At 39.9% G+C, this 23,277-nt stretch overlaps 2 protein-coding genes across 2 annotated transcripts in view; both read right to left on the bottom strand.

The window, feature by feature from the left end:
- The window catches only part of LOC114549315 (cullin-1), a 44,387-nt gene extending 24,532 nt beyond the window's left edge, over window positions 1-19,855 (bottom strand). Inside the window, exons 1-3 of the mRNA XM_028569567.1 lie at window positions 19,661-19,855; window positions 3,488-3,922; window positions 313-487 (exon numbers count right to left, since the gene is read on the bottom strand). Of these exons, the coding sequence (XP_028425368.1) occupies window positions 313-487; window positions 3,488-3,627 (315 nt within the window). The 5' untranslated portion in view covers window positions 3,628-3,922; window positions 19,661-19,855. The remainder of the gene's footprint in view (window positions 1-312; window positions 488-3,487; window positions 3,923-19,660) is intronic.
- A 2,901-nt stretch (window positions 19,856-22,756) lies between these two features.
- Window positions 22,757-23,277, bottom strand: part of zgc:194621 (uncharacterized) — a 7,655-nt gene continuing 7,134 nt past the window's right edge. The window contains exon 5 of the mRNA XM_028569287.1: window positions 22,757-22,926. Within this exon, the coding sequence (XP_028425088.1) occupies window positions 22,900-22,926 (27 nt within the window). The 3' untranslated portion in view covers window positions 22,757-22,899. The remainder of the gene's footprint in view (window positions 22,927-23,277) is intronic.

The following is a 23,277-nucleotide window of genomic DNA, read 5'->3' as shown; positions in this document are numbered from 1 at the left end:
AATCGATTAGTTGTTTGGTTGATAAAATGTCTGAAAATTGTGAAAAAAACGTGGATCATTGTTTCCCAAAAGTCCAAGATGACGTCCCCAAATGTCTTGTTTTGTCCAAACTCAAAGATATTCAGTTCACTGTCACAGAGGAGAGAAGAAACTAGAACAATATTCACATTTAAGAAGCTGCAAACAGAGAAGTTTTGCCGATTAATCGATTATCAAAGTAGTTGGTGATTGACTCAACAGTTGACAACTAATCGATTAATCTTTGCTTATCGTTTCTAACAATCGCAGTGCTTCTGAAGTGCGTGGACTCACCTTGAGCAGGGTGGTCAGATAGTTCTTCAGGAACTCTTTGAGCCGCTTGTAGAGCTCCAGGCCTACAAACTGAGCCCCGCCTGGAGTGGTGGACTTTTTGGAGGGCTTGGCTGGAGGCACAGAGCCCCTGCCCTGGGTCGACTGGTGGACGCTGGTACAATAGTTATATACATGTCTGAGAAGGGAAGCGTTAAGGAACAAAACACAGAGAGACTCTACACAATCAGAGGTTTAAATTCATCGCCAAAATATAGCTGACCTTTACATAAAACAAAGGAGCAACAGACGAATTATGTCTTTCAAATAAATTAATGAATGGTAATATATAGAGACGTAACATATTGGAACACCCCCCCCCATTTAATCCTAATGGGAAATATTTCAGGCTTAACAAAAAAACTAAGAGAAGTTGTTATCAGTAAAGAGATTAGGTTGAAACCTGTTTGATTCCTGTCTTCTCGTGTGTGTGCGTGTGAATGGGGGTTGTGCATACCGCTACACCTCTTGATCATGTGTGTGTGTGTGTGTGTAATATGAGATGTATTTTATTGCTATTTCTTATGTTTTTTTTACTAACTGAGCATTGATTGGTTTTTAAATTGTATTTGTGCGTTCTGTGGGACTACAGATGCAAATTAGCCCAAGGCTAACTGTGGTGCAATGCATTAAATGATTACATTTATGTTTAAATTGAACACTGTCCCTTACAAATAAAATTGATTCAGTTATTCCTTTCTGTCTTCTTTCTCTTACTACAGAATATATATTTTATTTCATGTTAAGGTTTGGTTTTATAAAACACAAAAAACAGGCTACTGTGCATTTTGTTATATAAAATCCAGGATGTTTTCATGGTTCTGATACAACAATATGTATTCTGCTTTATAATATTTGTCTTATGTTGGACCCCAGGAAGAATAGTCTTCACTATGTTGATGACTAATGGGGGATCCTAAATAAACTATACACAACATCAATATACTGGGTTCTCCGAGTCAGAGTTAAGACTTTAAGACCTTCTTAATACCACCTAGGATGGAGAAAAGCAGTAATTACCAAATAATGTAACCTGAATTCAATAATTCACTTGTGTGTTAATGTGTTTGTACTCTACTAACATTAAATATTTGTTGCATTTAGACTCATTTATGCTATGAAACCGCAAGTTCAAACCTTACCTACATAAAAAATGCCGTAATGACATTACGGCATTTCTGTTATGCTACGAAAGGACAAGAAAAAATGTAAGACTTTAGTAAACAAAATAATACTTTTAAGGTGGTATTTTTAGAATATTAAATTTTTTTTTTTAATACTTGTAAGACCTTGTGGGAACCCTGTCTATAAGTACAACAAAGCTTGTTTTTTTGTTTTGTTTTTTTAATTGGTGACCAGCGATGCAGACTTTGGCCGGAAAAGCTGTGAAAGGCTAAATATGTCATTGTATGAAGTTGAAATAAATGTGGTTCTTTCTTCCTGCCTGACAGGATAGAATTAAGGTTCTGAGATTATACGGCTGGGTGCATTTCTTATTTCAGGGAAACGATGACATCCTGTAGTGCTAGAAAGGTGCGTAACAGGAAGAGAGGATGTCAGAACAACAAAATGCGCCCTCGGAGAAAAAGCTGCATGTTGTGTACTTTACACTCGTATCAAGCACACTGTGTATTCTATTGAGTTTGCATCTTTAAAAAGGGTGAAATATCTACAGTTTCATTAGAAAAATACATTTTGGATTAAGACCTCCTCAGATCAGTCATTATGTAGGTGGCATTTCTGAAGCAAAGGCTTGTTTCCTGTTTTCTGGACTCTGGCCTGCTCGGGTGTTCTTTTGTTATAACTCATTACGTGGCCAAGCAGCTATAAAACACGTCTGGGTTTGAGAGAGAGAGAAGGAAGTAGCCAAGTACACTACAACACACAGCGAGGGAGGCTGCAGTTTCAACAACTGGCAAAACACGGTTAATTATTTGCGTCGTCGTTAGGTAACCATTACTGAACTTAAACGTGAGAATGGATCAGCTATTAGGGCAACACATTAGAGAGTAAAATGTTTGATTGTTTACATATTGTTCTTGAGGATCAGATTTGTATGTGGTTCAGTTACCTTCCCAAATATGCGCGGTCAGTAACATGTCAGACAATAGACCTTTATCATGGCAGACATGTTGACATGTCATAGTAGGAAAGCACAGGTGTAGTCAAAACCCATTACTGATGGCTGCATTCCACTTAGGAGAGGCCGTGGTATTAAACCATTACTGATGGCTGCATTCCACTTAGGAGAGGTCCTGGTATTAAACCATTACTGATGGCTGCATTCCACTTAGGAGAGGCCGTGGTATTAAACCATTACTGATGGCTGCATTCCACTTAGGAGAGACCCTGGTATTGTGCATGCTGACTCACTGATATAGCTTACTGGGACACTTCATTTAGCCATCGTTAGGTTATCAATTTCAGCTGTGCTTTTCCTACTATGACAACGTTAAATTGGTTGTTTTGATTGACCAACAGTCCCAAACCTTAAATATATTCACTTCACTGTTATAAAAAAAGACATTTGTGAAGTTAGAACCAGTGAATTTTACTTTGAAATGGCTACCAATTCACATTCTATTCAGCGACTAAGGGATTAATCAAGTTATGGTTCCACTCAACAATGGACCTTTTTCACAGCAGACATTTGGACTTGTCATAGTAGGAAAAGCACAGCTGAAAGTGATAACCTTAACGATGGCTCAGTTCCAAAAAGTGTCCCAGTGAGATATTTCAGTGAGTCAGCATGAACAATACCAGGACCTCTCCTAAGTGGAATGCAGCCATCATTAATGGTTTAATACCAGGGTCTCTCCTAAGTGGAATGCAGCCATCATTAATGGTTTAATACCAGGGTCTCTCCTAAGTGGAATGCAGCCATCAGTAATGGTTTAATACCAGGGTCTCTCCTAAGTGGAATGCAGCCATCATTAATGGTTTAATACCAGGGTCTCTCCTAAGTGGAATGCAGCCATCAGTAATGGTTTAATACCAGGGTCTCTCCTAAGTGGAATGCAGCCATCAGTAATGGTTTTGAATACACCTGTGCTTTTCCTACTATGACATGTCTGCTGTGAATAAGGTCTATAAAAATTTATCATCACAGCCTCGGCCTTCCCCCGGTCTGACAGGATACGTGTAGAGTTCCATGTAGCGTGACTTGGCCATGCTTTGCCGTGTGTACACCTGCTGGATGCCAGCCCGCAGGTCGTCCCATATCTGGTCCAGGCCTATCTGTTTCAGTCCGTGGGGGTTCTGGGTCCTGTTCGACGACATGGTGGCGCCCACGTGTCCTCTCCTCTCCTCTCCTCTCCCGGCCGAACAATGCCCTCCCTTTCCTGCTCAGGTGGGCGTTCTCCCCCCACCCCCCACCGGCTCCTTTCTCCTCGCTTGGTGTCTGTCCCGGCTCGCTCTGCTCTCAGAGCGCGCGGTCCATCGGGCGGCGGCGGCAGCGGCGCTTCGGGAAGCTGGTCGTCGACTGTGAGACGGGATGCAGTCCCACTCTGCACGCCTGGGTGGCGCTGTCTGCCACTCCTCCGCCTAAAAGATTTGGTGCACCTCACCAGATGACCTGCAAAACAAAAACGACAACAAAATACATTTCGTTTAACAATATGGCTACTAACAATTATTTCACTGTTGATTATTTTCTGCATTAATGGATTAGTTGTTTGCAGGGCTGTCCTCGACTAAAGAAATTCTTAGTCGACTAACACTTATAGGATTTTGTCGACTAATCGATTGGTTGATTTAATTGACAGAGCTGTGAGCTTTGAGAGGTGGTTAACACTAGAAAAGCACAATATAAATGTAGTTAATTAACCATCTGTAAAACTGAGTTTCTCCACAATTAATCTGCAAAAGCACCACTTTAAATCTTGTGTTTACCATAAATGTGCTCAGAAGTTTCTTGGAAATAAATAATTAAGCATGAATAAGCATAAAAAATGACTAATCGACTAAAGAAATCTTAGTCGACTAAGACCAAAACAACCGATTAGTCGACTAAGAGGTGGCAGCCCTAGTTGTTTGGTCTATAAAATGGTTTAAAAAAAAAAAAAAAAAAAGTCAAATCAGTGTTTCCCAAAGCCCGAGATGACACCCTTCAAACATATTCAGATAACTGCCGATTATCAGTCAGTGTTTTGGCAGTTTGCAGATTTTCTGTATCGACGTTTCATTTACCCGATAACCGATAAAGTCAATAAATTAAAAAGTGTTCCACTTTGGCTCGGCTACATCTCGGTGGGCCATCACTAGAGTGCGGATCGGGCCGCATTTTTCTGTCCGAGCCCGACCCAGTTAAAATCTCGTTCTTTTTCCTCATACTAATAACGCACGTACGTTTGTTTGTGTGGAGAGCTTTTATTCAGCAACTGTATGAAGGCATTCAGAAATGTCAACAGTAGGGCTGCTCCCTCTGAGTCGATTAGTCGACCAATCAGTCGTTTTGGTCTTGGTCAACTTAGATCTCTTTAGTCCATTAGTCATGTTTGATGCTTTTTTTTCATGCTGAATGACTTATTTCCAAGAATCGTACGAGCACATCTCTGGTAAACACAAGAATTAAGGGTTGACATTTTACCTAACAGATATCACCGTGAAACCTAGTTTGATTACTTTCATTAAAGCAATTATTTGTTGTATTACACGTTTTCTGGAATGTGTTTAAATATGCAAAGGAGGCTATTATCTTATTCAATATATGCATCCTTTTGCATGACTCTTGGTGGAGAAACTCCGATTTACAGAGCGGTTGATTAAATCAACTAATCCAACCCCCCCAACCGGCCCGTCAGACACCACCTACCAAGAGCCTGGGTCTGTCCGAGGTTTCTTCCCAAGAGGGAGTTTTTTCTCGCCACTGTTGCACTGCTTGCTGTTGAGGGAATTACTGTAATTGTTGGAATTGTTGGGGCTTTGTAAATTATAGAGTGTGGTCTAGACCTACCCTATCTGTAAAGTGTCTCGAGATAACCTATGTTATGATTTGATACTATAAATAAAATTTAATTAATTGATTAGTCGGTACAGTTGAACGAGTGTTAGTCGACTAAGAATTTCTTCAAATCGAGCACAGCCCTAGTCAACAGATGAGCTCATCAGCGCACACAGGGGGGCAACAAGCGCACGTTAACACAGGCGCTCACCTACATAATAAGACATTTTAAAATTTAAATGTTCAATGCCTTATCGCGCTGATGTGACCGAGCCCAAACCGAACAACATTTCTAAATATCTGTCCGAACCCGGCTGGCACAGTCGGGCTCGGTTCGGATATCCATCTTCTACCCCCCCCCACGCATCAGCCAGCACAGTTGCACTTTCTAGATAGGGATTCTATGCAATGGGACTGCAATGTTTCTTTACATTTTTCTTATTTCATTTATTGTGCGAGTGTGTATATGAAAGAGAGTATTGTTTTTTGCAAAAGCAAATTTCGTTTGTCTGGTTCTACCTCACAATGACAACTCAAAGTCTATTCCATTTATTCAATAATTACTGAAAGCATTTTAAACAAAGCATTTGGTGTTGGGAGTTTGTAACATTCCAAAATCTTGATTTTGACTTCATGATTTTCATTTTCACTGTAAAATCGGTTATCCGTTTCATTAACTTCTAATAATAGGTATCGGCCTTGAAAAAAAACGGTCTCGGTCGATCCCCATTACGTGCCGACACCTGGCTCTGATCCCTGTAGACACGGAGCTGACCAACCCCGACGTCACTCTGCTAATAACGGATTAGTCCACTTCAACAACCCCCCTCATTTCCTCCGCCGGGCCCAGTCTCCCTTATCTCCCAAGTTCCCTTTTCGGACGCTCCGAGCCAATTTTACTTAACTTCCACTTACGGCTGTGCAATGAATTGAATTTGGATAGCGTTTTCGGCTCCTAAAAAGGGTCACAAAAACAATGTTGTTGAGAAAAACGATAAGTTTGCGCATTACGTTTTGCAAGTCAACTCTTATCTTGTGTTCTGAATGAAAAGAAAAAAAAAAAAAAGTTCAAGTATGAAAGGACATTTCACAGTTCAAGGTGTTTTCACTTTTTTTGTCATGTTGCTAAAACTTAGTGCTGCTTTCCCCCCCAGTTTCATCAAAATAACTTTCTTACAAAATTTCAGGTGTTTTGTTGGCATTTGATCCCCCCACTCCCCAAATTGATATAGAATATGAGATCAGGATTAGAAAGTCCAAGGAGGATGCATCATTAAGGCTAACTGACAGACCTGAAGCTGTAATTTCATCCCCACGGTCAGGACAAGAGGAGAAGTGCTAATGAGATCAAAATCACACACACACACACACACACACACACACACACACACACACACACACACTAGTTATGTATGGTTACGATGGCGTCCCAAAGCAGTGGTGGGATTTTATACTTTCTGGTAGAGCTGGGCAATATATTGCTATTATATCAATATCGTGATATGAGACTAGATATCAGCTTCGATTTTGGATATCTTAATATCCTGATATGACATAAGTGTCTTTTCCTGGTTTTAAAGGCTGCGTTACAGTAAAGTGATGTCCTTTGTTAAATTTACCAGCCTGTTCTAGCTTTTCTATTATTTGCCTTAACCCACTTAGTTATTATATCCACATTACTGATGATTATTTATCAAAAATGTCATTGTGTAAATATTTTTTTGTAAGCACCAATTGTCAACCCTACAATATCGCCGCAATATCGATAGAGGTATTTGGTCAACAATATCGTGATATTAGATTTTTCCCATTTCGACCAGCTCTACTTTCTGGTGTCACCGGCAAAACTGTTAATGTATTAATTGAATGCATTTGGTATTTATGACTCAACGAACAGGACTGGGTTTAAATAATCACTCCTCCAATTGAAAATCGATCCGAGTTTGAGTGATCTGATAGATTAATCAAATCCAGAAATCGATCTTTAAATACATCTGCCTTTTCACCATGGATGTATAAGTAAGAAGTATTTTAAACTCACTTCTTGGGGTGGAGTCAGTTCTTAACCTGATGCATTGTAAAATATATTTGAGGGTTGCTTCTAGAGCTGCATGATATGAGGAAAATATGTCATTGCGATTATTTGACTGATATTGCGATTGCAATATGACTCACCATATTGAAGGATATGATCATGCTTGTATCATTATTCTCATTTTCACTGACTAATATTAAATCTTAAAATAGTAAAATGATTATAGTGTGATTTTTGCGAGGATCTGCACCAAACCAAGATGTTTTCTGTAGTCTGTAGGATAGTATACGTAGGCCGGGACATCTCTGCAGACCCACAATACTTCATTCAGAACGGCTTGACACATATTTTGCCTTTTACAACAAATTGCGATTTGGATATTGCTCTAGTCCATATAGCGATTACGATAAAACTGCGATTAACTGTGCAGCCCTAGTTGCTTCTTGCTTGTACAATTCTCAGCAGAAGTTCACTGGAAACATTTTTATAGCCAAGATGTAATTCAATAATTGCAACATCTTTTCTAGGGCTGTCCTCGACTAAAGATATTCTTAGTCGACTAACACTTATAGGATTTTGTCGACTAATCGATTAGTTGATTTAATTGACCGAGCTGTGCGCTTTGAGAGGTGGTTAAGACTAGAAAAGCACAATATAAATGTAGTTAATTAACCATCTGTAAAACTGAGTTTCTCCACAATTAATCCTGCAAAAGCACCACTTTAGATCTTGTGTTTACCATAAATGTGCTCAGAAGTTTCTTAGAAATGAGTAATTAAGCATGAATAAGCATAAAAAAATGACTAATCGACTAAGAGGTGGCAGCCCTAATCTTTTACAAAAGTCAATGAGTAATGGTGTTAAATAATAACATGACACGGCATTAGAGATGGCCCGATACCACTTTTTTGCTTCCCGATACCGATTCCGATACCTGAACTTGTGTATCGGCCGATACCGAGTACCGATCCGATACCAGAGTGTCATATATTTCATTATGTTTTAACAGCTGTATACTACTATCCCTGTATGAATGTGATATTATTTCTATCTTTGTTGTCGGTCTGGCTCAGGTTAAACTCTTTGTGAAACATGAACAAACACAAACAATGAATGCCCCAGAACTTTCTTTTATTCTCCAGTTTGACAGTCAGTTATAACGGAAAAATAACATAAACTACTTTAACATAGATTTTCTTTAGGGCTTTATTAGGTGGTATCGGATCTGTGCATAAACTCCTGTACTTCCCGATACCGATACCAGCGTTTTAGGCGGTATCGGAGCCCATACTGGTATCGGTATCGGAACATCTCTACACTACATCTGAGAATAAAAAAAAAAAAAAAGGAAAACCAGAGGCCTTGCTGTGTAAACGCAGCCTAAAAGAAGCAGAGCGAATAAAAAAAAAAAGAAGAGAGGAGGGTGTATATGGGTAGAAGCTGCAGTGAACGTGTAGGCAGCGCTGCTATATTTAGACGGAGCAGGCATGCAGCGCTGCCCGTCTCTGGCCATTCACAGCTATTCGGGCCAGAGACTCCGGACGTGACCCGAGCCCAATGGTCTGTTAGTGGAAGAGGGGAGGAAGCCGAGCGACTTTCCTGTCCCTGTTGATGCCGGACAGTGACCGAACGCTTTGACGTCCGAGCGGAGTCAGTGACTAAAATGTTTTAAAGAGCGAATTCTTTTTAAGTTTGTGCCAAGTTGATATTGACACCTTACTATATTTAGCTACTCTGCATGTTCTGATAAAAGGAAGCTTTTTGTTTACACCGTTAGAATGCAACTACTAAAAGCTGCAGCTAAAAATAATTAGCATTTAATTTAAATTGTGTTGCAGAAAGCACTATAAAAAAATGGCAAGAAATGGCCATGAAAATGTCTCAAAAGCCCAAAAGAAAGATCTTGAAATTGCTCGTTTCTAGGGCTGCCACCTCTTAGTCAATTAGTCGACTAATCGGTCGTTTTGGTCTTAGTCGACTAAGATTTTTTTATGCTTAATTACTCATTTCCAAGAAACTTCTGAGCACATTTATGGTAAACACAAGATTTAAAGTGGTGCTTTTGCAGGATTAATTGTGGAGAAACTCAGTTTTACAGATGGTTAATTAACTACATTTATATTGTGCTTTTCTAGTCTTAACCACCTCTCAAAGTGCACAGCTCTGTCGATTAAATCAACTAATCGATTAGTCGACAAAATCCTATAAGTGTTAGTCAACTAAGAATTTCTTTAGTCAAGGACAGCCCTACTTGTTTCGTGTGATCAACCGTCAAAAAGCGAACACTATTAAAAAAACGTACTATCGTACAAGACAAAGAAAAGAAGCAACTTGTTCCCCCCTTCCTCCAGGACCGGACGGCTCTGGCCAGGGGGAGGAAACCAGCCGCCCGTCTGTCAAAGTGACCGACTACTAGGGAGAGAAATTTCACAAAAGATGACAAGTAATGACAGCAGGATTTCCCCCGCCAGTATAAGGGTTTAGGTGCAGCACCAGAGCCACTTAAGCCAATTAAATGTGAGTAAAAAGACTTTTCTCGGCTCTAATGACTTTAGTTGGGACTTCTTTAGCAAGTTTAAGCTTTTTGAGAGTGATTTATTTATTCTCTGCTCTAGCTTTTCCAACGTCAGACACAGATATGGTCCAAAATGAGGTGTAAAAGAGATGCAAAACCACGACAAAGAGACACAAACAGACGCCGAATGACCACAGAGATCCAAAAACAACGCCTAAAGTAAACAATAACGACCAAAAAGAGACACAACATGACTACAAAGAGATGAAAAATGTACTGGGAAATTGCATAATGTAACATTTTCTTAAGGAAGGGTGCCTTAAAACCTCCGCAAAATATGTGCACGTTAGGCCGGTTCCACACTGCCTGCGTGGCGTGGCAGCTGCGTGTCCGTGTATATTTCGGCTCCCATGTTAACAGGTTAGAGCTTCCACACTGCCTGCGTGAGACGCACGTCTCAGGCACCGAAAACGCGTGCATGCTAGAAAATAGGACCAACGCCTATTTTTCACGCGACACGCAATTCCAAAAATGGAATAGGAAAAGATGTTTATATGTCGTTTAGACACGAATACATATTAATAAATGACATTTTGATGTTTGAAAGTCTCTAGGTTTTGATATAAATGCAGATATATAAATGTAATGAAAAAAAAAACATTGCACCGGTCAATACAGAAGGAAATATTCTGGAGCCTATTTTACCGTCAATACTGCAGACGTTGCCTTTGCTGTAATCAGATCGAAATATATTTATGTTTAACATGGTATTTCATTTTATCAATGGGAAACATCCATGTGTCCAGACAAGGCTAGCAGCAGCAGACAGACACCTTTCTGGTGTGTAAAGACCAAGGGGGGGGTAAGCTTCGCTTCAGAACTCGAACCTCCTAGGGCGCCATTTTGTTGCTACCAAGGCATCACCTCCTGTTAGCATTCCACTGACGGCCATTTTTTTTTTTTTTTACATCACTTTGACAGCGAATAACTTTACATCTGAAGCGTTTAAAGACTATTTGTCCGTTGTTTATTTCTAAAGAAACACGACAATGTATAAAAGGCTCCATTACCTTGTAGCTCACGTTATGGCTCCGTAGCAGACGCTTTTATAAAAATAGGTTGTTTCACACAGTAGAGGAATTACCGTATAGTACAGGAGAAGCTCACAGGCAGTTTCGACTTCCATTAGCTGTTTAGGTTTCATTACTAATGTTAACTAGCATGTTAGTGATCAGTAATTAGCCTGTGTCTATGTTATCTCCTTACATATACCTACACTCTCCGTCTCTGTAAGATTGGGAATGATTGAGATTTCTCTACCTGAAGACTTAAACACTTTCAGACAGGTTGCTCACGTCACATCTACGTCTTCAAGCTCAGTTGGAGGCTGCTCAGTAAAGGAAGAGATCACCGGAAAAGTGCTTCTAATATCCTTCACTGGTCTCCGTCCAGAGCAACGGGATCTATTGGTCCATTTTATTTATTTATTTATTTATTTATTTATTTATACACACACACACAGCCAGTATGTAACCGGCCTTAGTCTTTCACAAAGCTAGGGAAAACACTGGACAGTACAAGTATGTTTTTTCAATTCAGATACTGCAGTACATTTTCTACTTCTAGTTCTCCAAGCAACACTCACTCAGGGAACGATGATAAAGAGACGCACCGAGACGGAAGGAAAGCTCCAGAAAAACATCAAGACCTGGACCTCCATCGGTCACTTAAACCTGTCGACCTCTCCACGCCCAAACTCAGTCTCCAGCTTCCCCCCCACAGACTGACCACAGCACTGCTGCTGCTCTCTGCTGTCGCTGTTCCCCAACCAACAGCCAAAGGGCCTTCTTGCTTCACCTGCTGTAAGCATCAGACGCTGCCGTAGGAGGTAGATTTTCAAGTGGCATGTCCTTCACCATAATACGTAAAATATAACTTACAACATTTGATTTTACGTAAAATATATAAAATAACTAGGGCTGCTCCCTCCTTGTCGATTAGTCCAGTGGTTCCCAACCTTTGTTCCTTGGCGCCTCCTCTACTCATGTCTAAGAAAAGCTGAGGTCTCTGGGGTGAAAGTCTCTGTGTGTTTCCCTCATACAGACACACATTCTTCCTTTTACTGCTTCGGCGTCAATTCACACACAATCGCAATTTGCATAAGGAAGTACATGTCACTGGCACGTGCCACATGCCACTTAAATAATCTAAGTCCCTCTCAGACGCTGGGATCAGAAATGTCTTTTAGGGTTGAAGAGAAATCTGGGGGGGAAAAAAATGGATTTTCCCTCTTAACAGAAAGCCCAAGATGAACAATATTCACATTTAACAAAGCAGACATCACACAAGTTTTTAAACTTTCTTTCATAATACGGATGATGGTGATGGATGCAGAGTCCAGTTTCGGTCACCGGTTTCTGCCTCTGCTCCTCTCCATCACACAATCACTAAAACTCAGCCCTTAAGCCACCTACCTGAGGTGCTCCAGCAGTTGCCATGGCAACTGGGGCAGACAATACCTAAAAACGAGTAGCCGCTCGGCTACACAAGGTAGAGCGTTCACCCCCCCCCCCCGTCTCTTGTGCTTCTATTCAGAAAGAAAGAAAGGTGCCCTTGACAGCAGCACCGGGATCAGATTTCAGATTCCCACAGCAGAAGCTATTAGATACACGTCTCTCTACGGCACTGGTTCTCAAACTTTCTGTCAATAACGTACCCCTTCTGAATAGTTTCTTTAAAAGGCAAGTACCAGCGCTAATCATTTTCGTAAGAAAAAAAAAAAAAAAAAAAAGATAAAAGTGTATATAAAGAGGAACAGTACAGCGCTGTCAGCGATAGATTTACTAAAAAACAGCCTTGGAACTGAAAAAAAACATTTAAAAAAAGGCTCCATCACCTTGTAGCTCACGTTATGGCTCCGTAGCAGACGCTTTAATAAAAATAGGCTAACGATTGTGTCATAACCACGAGACTTACTGTCACACAGTAGAGGAATTACCGTATAGTACAGGAGAAGATCACAGGCAGTTTGGACTTACATTATCTGTTTAGATTTAATTACTAATGTTAACTAGCATGTTAGTGATCAGTAATTAGCCTGTGCTTATGTTATCTCCTTACATATACCTACACTCTCCGTCTTCAGAGCTGTCAGGTTTACAGATTCAACATTAAGGGCCCGGGGAAAGTAAACAGCCACGTCGGGGGAAGTAAATATAACAACCCACCTGCCCTGACATTTTTTTTGTTTTATTTATTTCTGAAACAATTTTTTTGACTTTTTCCCCTCAAGGGGAAAAATGTGTATAGGGGAAAAAAATTGACTTTGGGCAAGTAGACTTTTTTTCACTTGCCCGACTGGACAAGTGAAATGAAACCTTAGCGTTGAACCCTGCTGGGTATCGAATTAGATTCAATTTTGGATATCGTAATATAACACGTTTATACGTAGTTTTTTCCTGGTTTTAAAGGCTGCATTACAGCAAAGCGGTGTGACTTTCTGAACCCACCAGACTGTTCCAGCTATTATTTGCCTTAAACCACCAAGTCATTGTATCCACATTACTGATTATCACAGTACCGACAGTGATGCATCTGATGACAAAACTATTGTGATAATTGATTTTCTCCATGTCACCCAGCTCTACCTAAGGGGTTAATCTGGTCAACGTCTGTGTGCCAATAAGCATGCAGCATGCTTGATGTGCCTAAAAAGTTGTGGTGGTTGGTGTTGGCGAAGTATCAAGGAAAAACACACTAATTTACAAGAAACTGTACAAATAAAACCAAATTATTTTTTTCACGAAATGTGTAATGTTAAAACAGATTTAATAAAATTGGTGTTGAAAAAAAGTATCATTCAGGAACCGGTATTGAAGTCTAAATTAAAAGATATTGTTTAGTGTGCAATGCAAATGTATTTCTTTACATTTAAATTAAAAAGGCCTGCAAATTGAATTCTTACCCTGCTATCTGCTGTCTACATTAAAAGAGAGGACTTGAAAAATAGGACTTCTTGGTGATTTATGTGCCGAAGTGGTCGGCAGACAAACCCGGACAGCTAAACCTCAGCGGCAATCAGCTGCTGGCTGCTACTCTCCTTCACTGAGTAAGTCTTTACTGCACTTGTAGGCCATTAGGTATGGCAACTACTCAGGAACCAGAGTGTGTCTGAAAGGGAAGGATGCAGGGAGTGGTGGAGAGAGAGAGAGAGAGAGAGAGAGAGAGAGAGAGAGAGAGGAGGGAGAGAGACTGACAGAGAGAGACACAGAGAGAGAGAGAGACTGACAGAGAGCTAGAGAGAGACTGACAGAGAGTGAGAGAGAGGGAGAGAGAGCTAGAGAGAGACTGACAGAGAGTGAGAGAGAGGGAGAGAGAGAGACTGACAGAGAGTGAGAGAGAGGGAGAGAGAAAGAGAGAGACTGACAGAGAGTGAGAGAGAGGGAGAGAGAGAGACTGACAGAGAGTGAGAGAGAGCTAGAGAGAGACTGACAGAGAGGGAGAGAGAGCTAGAGAGAGACTGACAGAGAGTGAGAGAGAGGGAGAGAGAGAGACTGACAGAGAGTGAGAGAGAGGGAGAGAGAGAGACTGACAGAGAGTGAGAGAGAGGGAGAGAGAGAGACTGACAGAGAGTGAGAGAGAGCTAGAGAGAGACTGACAGAGAGTAAGAAAGAGGGAGAGAGAGAGTCTGACAGAGAGTGAGAGAGAGGGAGAGAGAGAAAGAGAGAGACTGACATTGAGACACAGAAAGAGAGAGAGACTGACAGGGAAACAAAGAGACTGACAGAGATAGAGAGAGATAGAGACAGAGAGAGACAGAGATAGAGAGAGAGACAGAGATAGAGACAGAGAGAGAGACAGAGATAGAGACAGAGAGAGAGACAGAGATAGAGACAGAGAGAGAGACAGAGAGAGACAGAGAGAGACACAGAAAGAGAGAGATAGAGACACAGAGAGAAAGACAGAGAGATAGCAATGCTCGTGGGGAAAAAAGCTCCGCCTGGTAAATGGGATTACCCTGGTCACCGTGTGTCCTGGCCAGACTCAACAACCCAATAGCCTACATCTCAAACACAAACAAAACACACACAATGTCATTCTAGGATTCAATCTCCTTTCCTTAAAGCAATAACTCCTTAGATGAATCTCAGTGATGAGTAGTGCTTGCACGATATCAGTAAAATACGCGTTACCGTTGTTAAATATGGCGATAATATTATCTGCTGACATGCTTGTAATGGTACGTGTCCACAATGGCATTTTTTTTTTGAAGGCAGGGATGGCCTCGCTGCCCGGCGTTGGACTCCAGCAGGTATCAGTTTCTCTTCACTTCTTTCTCTTTGAACGCGTTAACACTAAGGCTGTCCTCAACTAAAGAAATTCTTAGTCGACTAACCGATTAGTTGATTTAATCGACAGAGCTGTGCGCTTTGAGAGGTGGTTAACACTAGAAAAGCACAATATAAATGTAGTTAATTAACCATCTGTAAAACTGAGTTTCTCCACAATTAATCCTGCAAAAGCACCACTTTAAATCTTGTGTTTACCATAAATGTGCTCAGAAGTTTCTTGGAAATGAGTAATTAATAGAGATGTTCCGATACCAGTATCGGCTCCGATACTGCCTAAAACGCTGGTATCGGTATCGGGAAGTACTGGAGTTTATGCACCGATCCGATACCACGTAATAAAGCCCTAAAGAAAATCTACATTAAAAGTAGTTTATTTATGTTCTTTTTTCGTTATAACTGACTGTCAAACTGGAGAATAAAAGAAAGTTCTACGGCATTCATTGTTTGTGCCTTTGTAACCTGAACCAGACCGACAACAAAGATAGAAATCATATCACATCCATACAGGGATAGTAGTATACAGCTGTTAAAACATAATGAAATATATCGGATTGGTACTCGGTATCGGCCGATACGCAAGTTCAGGTATCGGAATCGGGAAGCAAAAAAGTGGTATCAGGGAATCCGACCTGCGGCCCTTTGCTGCGTGTCATTAGGGCTGGGAAAAAAATCGATTTGATTTAAAAATCGAGTAGGTAGGTCAAATCGAATCATATTTTCAAAAAATCAAATAATAAATAATTATAAATATGCAATAATAAATAATTTGGATGTTTAACAATCTTTGTTGCACACTGCTCAGTGACTTTTCACTTAGGTTTGCCTTTGCAATTTTGTTTCTGTTGATGCACTTTAATTAAATACAATAAATATATATTTTTAAAATATATTTACAGTTCGCAGTTATTTTGTTTTAAATGGAAGGGGGGGAAATCGAATATCGAGTTTTTTTATAAAGGAAATCGTAGATTTTTTTAGGGAAACAAATCGCCCAGCTCTACGTGTCAAACTCTCTGTCTATCTTCCCTTTCCTGTCCATCCACCGTCACTATCGAATAAAAAAGGGAAAAGCCCCTAAAAAATAATCTTTAAATCATTTTAATTTCAATATTTTTCAATGAAAATGAGAATAATGAGGCAAAAATTATCATTCTCTCCAATATCGTGAATCAAATCGCGGTATCAGTCAAAATAATCTCAATTCAGTCCCTCCAGAAAAACGTGATTATGCGATCGCGTAATTCAACGCATAATCAGCCAAAGTTCGCATATTTATATGGGGGGCATTTTTAAAATACACCGCACTTTCGCCGCATCAATTGACGATTTCCGCGCAAAATATGCGTGTCTTGCATGTCTTTCATAATCCCCGCATTTTTGTTGCAAAAAAGTCCCATAATATATCTAAGCAGAAAGTTGAAAAATGTTGAGTTTACTTCACACAAGAGCAGCCATTTTCCCCTGTTGCCATGGGAACATTATGAAGTGACGTTATGAAGTGACGTAATTAGCCGATTTACATTTTTTTCTCTTTTTCATCAAACTGCAGTTTTTGCAAGTTCACTCAATTTCATCTAGAGATACTGCCTAAAACGCTGGTATCGGTAAGTACTGGAGTTTATGCACCGATCTGATACCACGTAATAAAGCCCTAAAGAAAATCTACGTTAAAGTAGTTTATTTATGTTCTTTTACCGTTATAACCGACTGTGAAACTGGAGAATAAAAGAAAGTTGTACGACATTCATTGTTTGTGTTTGTTCATGTTTTACAAAGAGTTTAACCTGAGCCAGACAGACAACAAAGATAGAAATAATATCACATCCATACAGGGATATTAGTATACAGTTGTTAAAACATAATACAATATATGATCCACTGGTATCGGATCGGTACTCGGTATCGGCCAATACGCAAGTTCAGGTATCGCAATCGGGAAGCAAAAAAGTGGTATCGGACCATCTCTAATTTCATCACATAAAATTGCATAAATATCATATAGCATATTCCATCGCTTTTTTTAAGAAAATGTGCAGCATAAATCAAGGATATTGGCCCGCAACAATCAAAAAAAAACTCCACATTTTTCTGGAAGGACTGACTTATAGACATTTTCCTCCTTCGGTGCAGCCCTAACGTTATCCCAGGGTCATCACCACGCACATCCTTTCAGCTGGTTTACATATTGCTGATTTGCCAAAAGTGCTGCCCTAGAAGGAGCACCAGTCATTAGACGCTGCCAAACACTAATTCAGACTGATGCATGCCAGCATGATGTTGAGCAGAGAAAGGATCAGTCTACTAGACTCGGCATGTGTTGAGAAAGCTGTTGCGAAAGGGCAACATGGGCTCCATGTAGTATAAACATTCACTACCATCAATAGATGTTAGTGATGTAACCGTCCACTCAACTTACGATTCCATACGCTTCACGGTTTTAAGCCCACGATACGATTTTCTCACGATTTTTTTTTAAACCGAATGAGCAGCAGACAAATGACAGAAATATTTCTTTATTTCGATAAACTGTGCACGTGTCCTCTTATCATAAACCGATTCACCAACGCCGAAAACAACAATGAAACTCAAAGAAAAAGACAACTAGCAGTGCTGTATTTTTGTGTTATTTTAGGCTACAAAAAGGTTGACTGAACACGAATGCTTCTCATCAAACTGACTAATTCCACAAGATTTGACAGAGCAGACGTTACGTTATGAGGCATAAGCCTCTCTATAACCATGTATGCAAGACTGGGGAAGTCTGTAGCTGTTTTTATCATGGTATACAATATACATGCAGAATGATCATCCTACAGCAGATGTTCTTTACTTCTTTAAAAACCAACACCCACCCACCCTACGGCCTGTACTAACACACACAGATCCTCCTACTGAATCAGGTTAATTCTGAGGGGATACAACAGGTCTACACATGTTCAATTAAGCCTCATGTCTCAACATAAAGACTGTATAGAGAGACAATAGCCTATAAATCTAGATGCATCTTAGTGGCAGCAAATGTAATTTGCAGTTAGGGGGTCTAGCAACTTTCCGTTGGCTTGCGAGCTGGAAAAACCAAAATCTGACCGGGCCAGTCACATTGTGTATAGAGTCGGTGGGCGGGGCTTATCGCTGCTGGCAAACAGCAGTCTTTCAAATCGGCTTTGGCCGCGACTCTTATATAAATATTGGGCTACATCAGGTTTAAAACACGATATCAGACAGGACAGAGACCAAAAGAAAACTCCCTTTGGGGACAATAAAGTATATCTTATTTAAATGTGAATATTTTCTAGTTTCTTCGCTCCTCTGTGACAGTAAACTGAATATCTATGGCTTGTCAATTTAACATGACTGCCCCATAAATGTTAAGCATTTACAAACTTCCCTAACAAAAAAAAAGGAATAGATATGAATTTAAAACTAACAACCAGGTATGCCAACAGCGATTGTTTTCCATTTCAATGGTCTCTTATTGTAGAAAGTGATAGTTGCGTGTCTTTTTTTTAAATTATAAAGCAGGTAGAGGTGCTATATAAATGCTGTGAAAGTATCAGTGTCAATCCACAGAGAAACGCACACAGTGTTCAGAAACTGCCTTTAAAAACGAGCTGTCCGGACTTCTGTATGGTTGTGATGTCACATCTATACTATATATAGAAAGAAAGTGGCGTTACAAACATTACCCGGCTGCAATGATGGTGCAGAGACTCCGAGAGCGTAGATGGGGAAGACATGAAAACTGACCAATCAGAGCAGACTGGTTTTTTTTTCGGAGGGGGCCTTAAAGAGACAGGCTCTAAAGCAGAGTATTTTAGACAGGAGTGAATAAAAGGTATATTTAGACAAACAGTATAAGAAAAATAATGTGTTTTCTGAACGTTAATGCATGTAAACACACTCAAGTAAATCCTCTAAAACACATGTATGAAGCTGAAAATTAGCATAATATGGGAGCTTTAAAAACCAAGGAGGCAGTGAGCAATCAACAATATTTTCCACCAACAGAGGGGTCCTGGTCATTTAGTCTTATCATAGAGTGTGTACCCTTTTTTCCTTCCTATTTCCCAAACATCTCCAGGCCTAGAAAGTGAAAAAAATGGAGTCAAACACTGCTACGCAACACTGCTAGCTATCATTAGCTTCTCGGGTTAGCCAGTTAGCTTGGCTGCCCGGCGCCGGAGCTTTGAATCAAAATACAATCTCTAATTGGAGCACCTTTTGTATTCGTTTAGATACACAAGCACTGTTCGGAGTATATTAAACATGAATGCAGTCTCGGCCAAGCTAACCGCAGTGGCTAAGAGAGACCAACTGCCTGTGTTGTTGGTGTAAAATGGCAGCCTAGCTTCTGCTCAATAATGAGTCAGGGAAACAGTTCGCTAACCGTTTAGCATTAGCCAGCTAGCTCTAGGCTGGATGGATTGTCATACAAAAAAAACGATAACAACTCAGCAGCGTCTTCTTACCATTTTAAGGCCGTCGCTGTCACTGTATACTCGTTGTATGTGTGAGTTTTTGGGCCCAAAAGCTACCTCCTTCGCCGTCTCGCGCTCCTCTGTGTGTGTATGTGTGTGTGTGTTTGCTGTCCGTTGCTAACTGCGACCGCACAAAGATCAGCTCAGCAGCCACCGAATCATGCCGCCTTCAGGCACCGTCGGAAATACGCACGTTACAACAAAAAAAGCGCACACGATCAAACAAATGGAGTTTTAAACAGGGTTAGTGAAATAGGAAATGTTTTGGTGGAAGAAGTACTCAGATCTTAAACTTACTCTTGAGCTCATTACACGTCACTTTACCTTTAAACTGTCTATTTATATAGTACTCCCCAATCTACACCATTTTCTTTACATGAAATGCTATGTTTGAGATTGAAATGATTCTTTTATATTATCTGTTGTTTTAAGATTTACTTCTTGGTTTTGTATACACTCTCTGGAATTATATGATATATGATATATCAATCAAGGTTTTTATTCCTCATGGGACGAATTAATTAACTTTATTAAGGCTATTTAAATAATATTAGGCACCTCCATTGACTTTTGTCTTTCCCTGAACATTGTTATACATTATGATCTTCCATTATTTTGGTGTAATAAGATCTGGGCATTTTCTGTTGTAATTTAAGTCTTGATATGTGATTTTTATTATTTCTTTACATCTTTGCAGTGTCCCTGAGGACAAAACCCAACAGAAAAAAACGAAATCACAACAACATTTCAGAAAACACTTTCAAGCAAACATTTATTTTCATTGTTTTGTGAAATGTTGACGCGTTTTCTCTTTTGCTGTTGTATTTTCTGAAATGTTGTCGCGTTTTGTCCTTCAGGTCCACCGTACCTCTTAGACACATAAAGTTAATAATTACATTAATGATTCGAATTATGGTATACTGATGGATTTATTAAATAAAAACATGCAAACTTTGCTGCCACTATTAGTTAAAAACATAATATAGCCGCCCTGGGCTCACCTTCTCAGCCTCGGCACTGAAACGTCGGAGCTTACCAGGACTCCATGAATGCAGCATCAGCGTCACAGAGAATTTCATCTCTTATTGGACTACAATTATGGCTACACAAAACAGCTGCATCAACTACAAATATTGCAATATCTCTGACGCATGCGTACTTGGTTGTTTCAGTCACTTAATCTGACATTTTAATTATGCATGGCAGAGAGAGAAGCACGATGCTGACATTTAGCTCGCTGGCCTTTAATGACGGCCAGTGTAACATTACAATCATCCCGAAGAAAACAAAGATATTTGTCCATTGATTATGTGGTTCATGATGTCTGATGACCTTATCTTACTGCTATGGTATTTTAGATTCTACTCTGACTATTATATTGATCATGTATGACCCTTTAATCCCCTTTTTTTTTCTCCCCTTTTTTCTCTAATCTTTATTTTTTTCTACATTTCCTCTACCTTCCCCCTCATATTTTTCTCCCTTGTTCTTCTCCTTTTTCTACCTTTTCTCTCCCTATTTCCCCACTATTTCCTCCCTCTCTTCTCCCATTTCCCCCCTATTTTCTCCCATTTTCTCATTGTTCTCCTTTTCTTCTCTTATTTTCTCCATTTCTTTTCTAACGTATTTCTCATATATTGATCATATCTGTATAATGGCTTATTCCTAACTCCAAACACAATCGTCTCAGTCATCATTTACACAATGTGCTGTGTTGTCGCCATCACTAACCCGCCCTGTGGCCCTTCGTTGCTTCAGAAACGGACAGAAAGCGACATCTGCTGGTGAAAGAGAGACTGACACACAATAACAACAAACATTTGTTTTGTCACTTTTAGCCCCCACCTGGTCAGCAGCAGTCATATTACTACAACCTGGAGTGAAGCTGAATGGTTCAACCATTATTTTATTTCTATAACTATTTCAGCCGTTGAGTCATTATTACTTTGGGCTGCCTGTTTAAACATCTGTGCTGGTTTACAAGAACTCTCACATAACTGCAACATGGTCATCATTACCTTTTGCCAACTATTTGAATTGTTTAGTCACTATTTTAAGTGGCACACACACGCACGCACACACACCAAACACACACACAATAACACAAACACGCGCGCACACACACCAAACACGCGCACACAAAAACACAAACACGCTCACAAACACACGTACACACACAAAACACGCGCACAAACGCACGAACACGTGCGTGCGCGCGCACACACACACACACATACACAAAAACACAAACACGTGCACGCACACACACATACGCGCACAAACATGCGCACAAACACACATACACACGGACGCGCACAAACACACAAACGCACTCACACATACACATACAAAAACGTGTACACACACACAAAAACACACACGAACATACACGCACGCACAAACACCGACACTCCCTTTAATTGGCGGTTAGTTTCAGGTAAAAAAAGAACAGTGTGTACTAAAGATACCGAGTGATAGTTTTCCAGTGACTCAGCTTCCATGTGGGCCAATCACCTCTGAGCTGTCTTCCATCAGAATGGCCTGATGGGTTCACACACCACGCCCTCAAGAAGGTAAAGACTGAGAGCTGGTTATTGATCAACATTTACTGTTTCTGTTTAAATATACGATGTAGATTTACATCGCCGTATTCTTCCTCTTTATAGACTTTTTTTTTTTCTACCAAAAATTATTTGAGCTGGTTAGGGGGTACAAGGCTTACAAAAGCTGTTCAAAGGGGGAACATTAATGAAAAAAGCTTGAGAACCAGTGACTTAAAGCACCTAAGTCACACAATAAAACAAAGAAATGGATAACTACTACTACTAGCAATGGCTTTGCTAATCAGTCCATTTTTTATTCTTCCAAAAATAAATATAAAAAAAAAACTTTTGGGATGCCAGATGCATGTAAGAAATTCATGTCTAGATACTCATAAGTGAGAAAATAAAAGTGGGAAGTTGAGTTTTCTTTGTAATTTCAGTGAACTAACCATTGAACTGTATGATTTGTACATACATTTAATATATAAATACACATTACATGACATTTACTAAACAGTATAATGCAGTATGAAATCTTCACAGTGCCATTCTTTGTATACAAATAATGTTTCTATACATGTTACATTTAAATTTTTTTTAGATTTTAACGTGATTTTTAAAACCTTTGTGTTAAACAACTACAGTGAGGAGTTGAGCTGTCGGCAGAGACGGGAGGAGAGGCGACGCTCAGCATTTCATCACCTGCTTCTTCATCTGAAACAACAACCAGGAAAATACACACATCACTGAGGCATACAGGTACTAAATGGCAAATATACACATCACTGAGGCATACAGGTACTAAATGGCAAATATACACATTACTGAGGCATACAGGTACTAAATGGCAAATATACACATCACTGAGGCATACAGGTACTAAATGGCAAATACACATTACTGAGGCATACAGGTACTAAATGGCAAATATACACATTACTGAGGCATACAGGTACTAAATGGCAAATATACACATTACTGAGGCATACAGGTACTAAATGGCAAATATACACATCACTGAGGCATACAGGTACTAAATGGCAAATATACACATCACTGAGGCAT

This window comes from Perca flavescens, chromosome 22 (genome assembly GCF_004354835.1).
Source record: "Perca flavescens isolate YP-PL-M2 chromosome 22, PFLA_1.0, whole genome shotgun sequence".
NCBI lineage: Eukaryota > Metazoa > Chordata > Actinopteri > Perciformes > Percidae > Perca > Perca flavescens.
Note: the sequence above shows the minus strand (reverse complement) of the source record. Positions and strands in the feature narration are given on the sequence as shown.